The 8,917-nt window shown below is 36.6% G+C and overlaps 1 protein-coding gene across 1 annotated transcript; it reads left to right on the top strand.

Annotated features, from left to right (window-relative positions):
- The first annotated feature begins 428 nt into the window (after positions 1-428).
- On the top strand, positions 429-4,668 carry OR10G6 (olfactory receptor family 10 subfamily G member 6). Its single transcript, XM_039874850.1, is given in 3 exon segments — positions 429-571; positions 3,605-4,613; positions 4,615-4,668. Coding segments are annotated over 3 exon segments (1,206 nt in total).
- The last annotated feature ends 4,249 nt before the right edge of the window (positions 4,669-8,917 follow it).

The raw sequence follows: 8,917 nt of genomic DNA, 5'->3' as shown, positions 1-8,917 counted from the left end.
TTCAAATTTTATCCCTATACCTTTATGGTATAAACAGATTAGGCAACATTATCATCAATTTATAGATAAAACTCAAGGAAATGAAAGGAGTGATTCTTTCTAACTCCTGATCAAGTATATGCTCTTAGCAGGATCCTATGCTACAGGGACACCAATAAGCAACTAAGTAAACTTCCTGGAATAGTTGTTTTGCTGTTAACAAAACCCACTGCAACTTATTTCCATGCAAGTTAATTGCCCCTGAAAGGTGAAGCAGAAATGACATTAGCCTCCTGCCCCTACCCCATGGGAACAATAGGAAGGAAGAAGCTGCTTGCCAGAAAACAAAACCCTAAAGGTCCAAGTCTAGGGACATTGCTGTCAACACTTTCTAAAAGGCTAAAAAAAAAAAGGAGGGATGAGCCAGAGAAGTGTACAGAAAGAGTGCAATGACAAAATCAAGGAGTATGTCAGAAGAGAAGACCAGGGAACTTGTTAAATTCAAAAAGGGACTTCCACAGGAAACAGCAAAGACCACAAAGAAGTTAAGGCAACCAGCAGACCATGGCCTCATTGGCAGATTCACATCCAGGTAGTGGCCACCAGCAGAGAAAACTCCAGAAGGGAGGTAGAGATGTAGTAATGGAAATTCTCCTGAGATATATATTTATTGAAAATATGTTAGAGACATTGGAAACAGAGAAGACAGTCAAGATCTCCTAATCGCATTATGCTTTACAAATAAGTTGGAGGGGAAGAAGAGTACCTTTGTAGTCTGCCCACCAAAGGAAAATTTACCTCTCAGGGTTTTATGACTCAGATGAGTTAAAGGGTCTACCTTAAGCCTAGTTCAGTTCACACGGGGTTTGAAAAGGCCAGATAAAGCTAGTATATCAGTAGTACTAAAGTCCTTTCCCCCAAGACTCTTGTGAAAACTGCTTCTTTTCTTATTACACAGATGAATATGTGATATGTTGATAATATAATGTGGTACTGACTAAATGGCATAAAGCATGTAACTGGAGCAGTTTTAGTTCTTAATGGGTAAACCAGGGGTATTTTTCTACCTTCCCAGGGAAAAGAAATGATTACTTGTGTGCAGAGAGAATAATAAATTATACAAATGAATGGTGATTTAGATATCAAGGCAGTTGGGAGACAAGAGAAAAAATATATAGTACAGAAAAAGTTGGGGCTAGAAAGATGATTTTCTGTGTGAAAAAACAAAAATTTAAATGTGAATTGATATGGTTGCCCAAAAGGTTAATATTTCTTTTTTAGTAAGAATCTACACCAAAGCCTCCTCCTTATTTATTTATTTATTCATTCATTCATTCATTCATTCATTCATGCATTCATTCAATTATTTTACAAATGATAAACTGACAAACTGAGACTAGGAATTTTAAGAGATTTGTTCAAAATAGTGTAGCTAGTTAGTACTTATGAAATTCTTATGATTTCTGGAACTAGGTTATAAGATCTAACTGACTTTGGATGCAGTGCCTAGATAATGAAGACATCCAGACAAATGCATTTATTTAACGAGATTTAAGAATCTTTCTGTACAAGGTATTCTGCAACCTTGGGATGAAAAAGAAAAATGAGACAAAGTCCCTATAGAAGATCACAGTCTAATGGGGGAAATTGGGCCCACAGAGGAGTAAATTGCAACATACTTAGTAAGTCCATAGAAACATGAATGAAGTAACGTGGAAGCTATGAAGAAAGAGTGAACATTTGGAGGAAAGGGCAGAAAGGCTTTAATTAGGAGATCAAATGTAAATGGATCTTGAAACATCAGTAGAAAATTTTCAGGCAGTAGAGAAACAAGACCATTTCAGATTAAAGGGACTAATGCATAAAGAAACAGGAAAGAATGTTTGACTAGAACACAAATTTGGGGGACAGTGCAGAGGAAGAAGGTCAGGGAAGTATGCCAAGACCAGATTATGAGGTTCTCTATTCCTATAGGCCACACCAATAAGTTTGGACTTGCCCTTTAGGCACTGTGGTACCAATAAATGTTATTAAAAAAAAAAAAAAGCCCAGGAAAATCTCAAGAATTTCTTCAGAAATTGTTTCAGAATAGATTCTCTAGCTATATGTTGAGAGATTATTTAGTTTTTATGTGGTTTAGACTCTCGCTTAGGGTGACCACCTGTGTTAGTTTGCCCTGGACTTTCCTAGGTTTAACAAAAAATGTCTTATAACCCCAGAAATTGCTCAGTCCCCATAAAATCTGTTTTCACTGATAAGAGTAGTCTATGTGAAAGTGAAGAAGACTGAGAAAGAGAAGATTATGAATACCTGATGATTTATGGTGTAGGAGTAGTGGAAGTAGCCAGATGGCAGTAGCCAGCTGCAACCTTGGTTCTTTTTCCCATTAGGAGCCCTGCTGGAAATCAGATTTTATCCTATACCCTCTGAAATGTTCTGAGTGATTCTGAGTGACCCCTGAGTTTTTTGCAAGATGACATACCAGTGTGGGTGTTTGCCTCCAGTTAGTAAACAGACTATTAGAGCAAAGATTGGTGGAAGGAAGGTGTCACTAGGAAAAATATACCTCACATGACCTCGTAATGTCTGGAAGAGCTCTGGCACTCCCTTAGCCACTTCCCTGATTTTTTTCCTTTTACTGTGGCAGATGCCTGTCCCTAGTACTCCTGGGAGAAAAGGTTCTGTAATGATGCTTCAAATTTGAGGACTCAGATCTACTATTTGACAATTCAGTGGAAACTACAAATTTGCTAATAACACAGGACCACAGCACATAGTTGATGAAAAATAATAGCTAATGTTTATGTGTGCTACGGCAAATTATGTAAATTTATTTATTTAACTCTTACAAAAATCCCAGTAGGCACAATGATTGTCTCCAATTATAGAAACAGGCAAAAAAAAAAAAAGGTGAAATGACTTTTCCAAGGTTACCAATGAATATAAGTGGAAGAGGTAAAATTTTTAAACTTAAGACCATGCTCTTAAGATATAATATCTTACTAATTGTATGAATGGGCTGATGGATGAATGAATAGACAGCTGCAGTACACTTTTCCAGAAGCAGAGAAAAGAAATAACAACAGGTGCTCCAGGGCTGAGATTTTATATAGCTTCACAATCCTGAATAATTTTAAATGGCATGTGTATTTTTAAATAGAATTTATAATAATAGATAGTTCTAGATATAACTTCCAAGTTTCTGAATATTTTACTTTCAGTGTGTAGTCCAGATAGCGTGTTTAAAAAAAAAAGTCTACCCAGGTTTTTTTATAGGGTACACTTATATTAAAAAATATAACTCCAACTCTCATGTTCTTAAGAATATAAATAAATTGTAATCTAACTCTCTGATACATAGATCAGAGATCTAATTGAAGGAAAACAACAGAACAGGAATTTCTTCATATATCAATTTGGGTTTTATATACTTGTAATTTTTCCTGACGTGAAAAGCCTTGTGTATGGTCTTTCCTTTGTTCTCCTGAATTATATACACATTATCTGTTACATAGGTTTTAATCTTGGAGAGAACAATTGCTCCTTGGAATCAGGAAGAATCTTAGAATCAGGACTTAGGGGAAGTGCAGGAAGAACAGTTAAGAGCAAGATCTCTCTTTTTGAGATCTCTTTCTGAGATCCTTTCTGTCAATATTTGGGAAGGGCGTAGAATAAATATATTATGCCTAGAGAATTTAAAGGGCATTGAGTTTTCCCTTCTGTTACTTCTTTTTGCAGATGTGAACAGCAAGGAAATGCAAAGTGGAAACCAAATTTCTGTGTCTCACTTCATTTTGGTGGGCCTACACTACCCACCACAGTTGGGGATTTCACTATTCCTAGCTTTCCTTGTCATCTATGCCCTCACTATCTCTGGCAATGAGCTCATCATTCTCACTGTCTTGGTGGACACCCAGCTCCACCGCCTGATGTACTGGTTCCTATGTCACCTTTCCTTCTTGGACATGACCATTTCCTCTGCCATTGTCCCCAAGATGTTAACTGACTTTCTCTTGGATAGTAAGATGATCTCTTTTGGGGGCTGTGTAATCCAATTATTTTCTTTCCATTTTCTGGGCTGCACTGAATGCTTCCTTTACACACTCATGGCTTATGACTATTTCCTGGCCATTTGTAAGCCTTTACATTATGCTACCATCATGACCCGTAGAGTTTGTAACTTCCTGGCTTTTGGTACCTGGCTGAGAGGCACCCTGGACTCACTTTTCCAAACAAGCTTCATGTTCCGGCTGCCCTTCTATGGTCCAAACCACACAGATTACTTATTTTGTGACATCCCTGCAATGCTGTGTCTAGCTTGTGCTGACACCACCATCAACAAACTGGTCATCTTTGTAGACATTGGCTTCCTGGCCCTCACCTGCTTCATGCTTATCCTCACTTCCTATGGCTACATAGTGGCTGCCATCCTGTGGATACGGTCTGCTGAGGGGCGCCGCAATACCTTTTCCACTTGTGCTGCCCACCTCATTGTTATTATTTACTGTGTGCCCTTAGCCTTCATTTGCCTTCATCTTGGCTCACAGGAACCTCTGGATGAGGTGGTAGCTATCTTCTACACTGTCATCACTCCCTTGCTTAACCCCATCATCTACACACTCCACAACAAAGAAAATGAAGGCAGCATTATGGAAGCTGAGAGGTTGCAAGGTTTTGCAGCCTCCGTGACTCCACAATTGTAGACATACAGTAGATAATAAAATTAAGACACCAGATGAGACACCAGGTAATTAGGGAAATTTAAGGTAGAAACAGAAAGAGTGAATTATATAGAGAGTAGGGTATTCTTAGATACAGAGGTGAGAACATTAGAAAGTTCCACATTGTACTTGCTTTCAAAAACAATTTTCCATATTTTTATCTTCAATATCAGTGATATCAGAGCAACTCAGCAAGGACGAAACCTTACAAAAAAGAGCCAAGACAAGTAAAAATCTACATGAAAGCTCTGTTTCTCTATGACATCCACCTATATGTTTATTACTGTTTCTAATACCTGTGTTAATACCCATGTAGCTTTACAATTTTGTTTATTTATTTTCATTTATTTATTTTTTATGGTGACATTGATTAATGAAATCCAGAAAGTTTCAAGTGTACAGTTCAACAGTCATATATATTTTGCATTGTATGTTCACTGCCCATAGTTAAGATTTCTTTCTGTCACCACATAGTTGACCCTTTTTTAACCAATCTGCCTCCTTATCCCCGTTACCCTCTGGTAACCACTAATCTATTGTCCATGTCCGTGAGTCTCTGTTTATCATGTTTGTTTGTTGCTTTTAGGTTTATATCCCACATATAAGTAATATCATGAGGTTTTTAACTTCTTCTGTCTTGCTTATTTTGCTTAGCATGATTATCTCAAGGTCCATCCATGTTATGGCAAATGGCAGTTTTTCATCTCTTCTTATAGCTGAGTAATATTCCATTGTATATATGTACCACAGCTTCATTATCCAATCATCTATTGTAGGACACTTCCATTGCTTCCATGTCCCAGACATGGTGAATAATGCTGCCAATAACATGGGTGTGCAAATATCTTTTCAGGTGGATATATATTTTCAAGTCTTTGGGATAAATACCCAGTAGAGGGATTGCTGGATCATATGGTAGATCAATTCTTAGTTTTTTAAGGAAACTCCATACTGTTTTCCATAGTGGCTGTACCAATTTGCAGTCTCACCAGCAATGTATGAGGGTTCCTTTTCTCCGCATCCTCTCCAACACTTATTACTTGTCCTGTTGATAACAGCTATTCTAGCAGGTGTGAGATGGTATCTCATTGTGGTTTTGATTTGCATTTCCTTAATAGCAAGTGATGTTGAGCATCTTTTCATATGTTTGTAGGCCATTTGTATGTCTTCTTGGGAGAAGTGCCTGTTCAGGTCCTCTTCCTATTTTTTTAAATTAAGTTTATTGGGGTAACATTGGTTAATACAATTATATAATTTTCAGGTGTACATTATCATTTGACCTCTGTATATTCTTTTGTGTGTTTATCACCCAAAGTCTAGTTTCCTTTAACTACCATATATCTGATCCCCTTTACTCACTTCATCTTCTCCGTACCCCTTATATTTGACCACCTTTACCCCTGTCTACCTCCCCGCTCCTCCTCCACCCACTACCCTCTGGTAACCACTAGTTTATAGTCCAAGTCCATGAGTCTGTTTGTTTGTCCTGTTCATTTGTTCCTTTTAGGTTTATATCCCACATATAAGTGATATAATGTGATTTTCAACTTATTCTATCCGGCTTATTTTGCTTAGCATGCTTATCTCAAGGTCCATCCATGTTATCACAAATGGCAGTATTTCATTTCTTCTTATAGCTGAGTAACATTCCATTGTATATATGTACCACAACTTTGTTATTCAATCATCTATTGTAGGACATTTCCGTTGCTTCCATGTCCTGGCCACCATGAATAATGTTGCTATGAACAGCAGTGTGCAAATATCTTTTTGGAAATGGGTTTTCAAGTCTTTGGGGTAAATATCCAGTAGAGGGATTGCTGGATCATATGGTAGATCAATTCTTAGTTTCTTGAGGAACTTCCATACTGTTTTCCATAGTAGCTGTATCAATTTGCAGTCCCACCAGCAGTGTATGAGGGTTCCTTTTTCTGTGCATCCTCTCCAACATTTGTTATTACTTGTCCTGTTGATTATAGCTATTCTAACAGGTGTGAGATGGTATCTTATTGTAGTTTTGATTTGCATTTCCCTAATAGCTAGCAATGTTGAACATCTTTTCAGACGTTTGTTGGCCACTCGTATGTCCTCTATGGAGAAATGTCTGTTCAGGTCCTCTGCACATTTTTGGTTTGGATCATTTGGGATTTTTTTTGTTGTTATTGAGTTGTGTAAGTTCTTTGTATATTTTAGATGTTAGGCCCTTATCAGAGGCGTTGCTTGCTAATGTATTTTCCCATTCAGATGGTTGTCTCTTACTTTGTTGGTGGTTATATTTGTTGTGCAGAAGCTTTTTAGTTCTATATAGTCCCAATCATTTATTTTAGCTTTTACTGCCCTTGCCTTTGAGGTCAAATTCATAAAATCCTCTTTAAGTATAGGGTCCTTGAGTTAAGTTTCTATGTTTTCTTCTATGAAATTGATTGTTTCAGGTCTTATATTCAGGTCCTTAATCTATTTTGAGTTAATTTTGGTGTGTGGTGACAGAATAGTTTTATTCTTCTGCAGTTGACTTTATATAGGTCCTTCACATGTTTTGCTAAATTTATTTCTAGGTATTTATTCTTTTTGTTGCAATTCCAGTTTTCCCAGCACCATTTATTGAAGAGGCTTTCCTTTCTTTACTGTATGTTTTTGGCTCTTCTGTCAAAAATTATATGCCAATATAAACATGGGTTTACTTCTGGACTCTTGATTCTCTTCCAGTGGTCCATATCTGTTTTTCTCCCAATTCCATGCTGTTTTGATTATTGTTGCTCTGTAGTTTAATTTAAAGTTGGGCAGAGTGAAACCTCCAGCCTCGTTCTTTTTCCTCAGGATGGCTTTGATGATTCGAGGTCTGCTGTGCTTCCATACAAATCTGATGATTTTTTGTTTTATTTCTTTAACAATTGGAGATGGGACTTTGATAGGAATTGCATTAAATCTGTATAATGCTTTAGGTAATAAGGTCAGTTTTAACTCTGTTAATTCTGCCAATCCAAGAACACAAAATATCTTTTCATTTCTTTGTATCTTATTCATTTGCTTTTAATAGGGTCTTATAGTTTTCATTATATAGGTCCTTCACATGTTTTGTTAAATTTATTTCTAGGTATTTATTCTTTTTGTTGCAATTGCAGAGGGAATTACTTTTTCCACTTCTTATTCTGACAATTCACTATTAGAGTATAGGAACACTATGGATTTTCAAACATTGATTTTGTAACCAGAAACTTTACTGTATTTGCTTATTGTTTCTAGTAGAGTTCTTGTAGAGTCTTTAGGATTTTCTATATAGAGAATCATGTCATCTGCAAATAGCGACAGTTTGACTTCATTTCTTATTTCAATGCCTTCTATATCTTTCTCTTGCCTAATTGCACTCATAAGGACCTCCAAGATTATATTGAATAACAGTGGTGATAGTGGCCAGCCTTACCTTGTTTCTGATCTTAGAGGAAAGGTTTTTAATTTTTCGCCATTAAGTATAATGTTGGCTGAGGGTTTGCCATACATGGCCTTCATTATGTTAAGGTACTTTCCTTCTATACCAATTTTGTTAAGTGTTTTGATCATAAATGGATGCTGTATCTTGTCAAAGGCTTTTTCTGCATCTATTGATATGATCGTATGATTCTTATTTTTTAATTTGTTTATATGGTGTATCACATTAATCAATTTGCGTATGTTGAAACATCCCTGTGACCCTGCAATGAAGCCCACTTGATCATGGTGTATAATCTTTTTAATATGTTGCTGTATTTGGTTCGCTAGTATCTTATTTAGGATTTTTGCATCTGTGTTCATGAGAGATATTGGTCTGTAGTTTTCTTTTTTTCTGTTACCTTCATCAAGTTTTGGTGGCAGGGTAATACTGGGCCAATAAAATGAGTTAAGAAATAGTGACTCCTCTTCGATTTTTTGGAAGAATTCGAGGAGAAAAGATATTAAATCTTCTTTGAATGTTTGGTAAAATTCACTGGTGCAGCCATCTTGTCTTCGGGTTTTCCTTTATAGGATACCATCTTCTTTTCCCTAACTACCCTGAGTATTCTTTGTCTTTTATTTTTGATAATTTTAATGTAATTTGTCTTGGAGAAGGTCTTTTTTGGGTTGAGATAATTGGGTGTTCTGTTGACTTCTTGAATTCCAGTCTCCAGTTCATTCCCTAGATTTGAGAAATTCTCTTCAACTATTTGTCTGAAAATGCTTTCTAATCCCTGCTCCTTTTCCTC

Source organism: Pteropus medius, unplaced genomic scaffold (assembly GCF_902729225.1).
Source record: "Pteropus medius unplaced genomic scaffold, Ma_sr-lr_union100, whole genome shotgun sequence".
Lineage (NCBI taxonomy): Eukaryota > Metazoa > Chordata > Mammalia > Chiroptera > Pteropodidae > Pteropus > Pteropus medius.
This window is presented reverse-complemented; position numbering and strand designations above follow the sequence as displayed.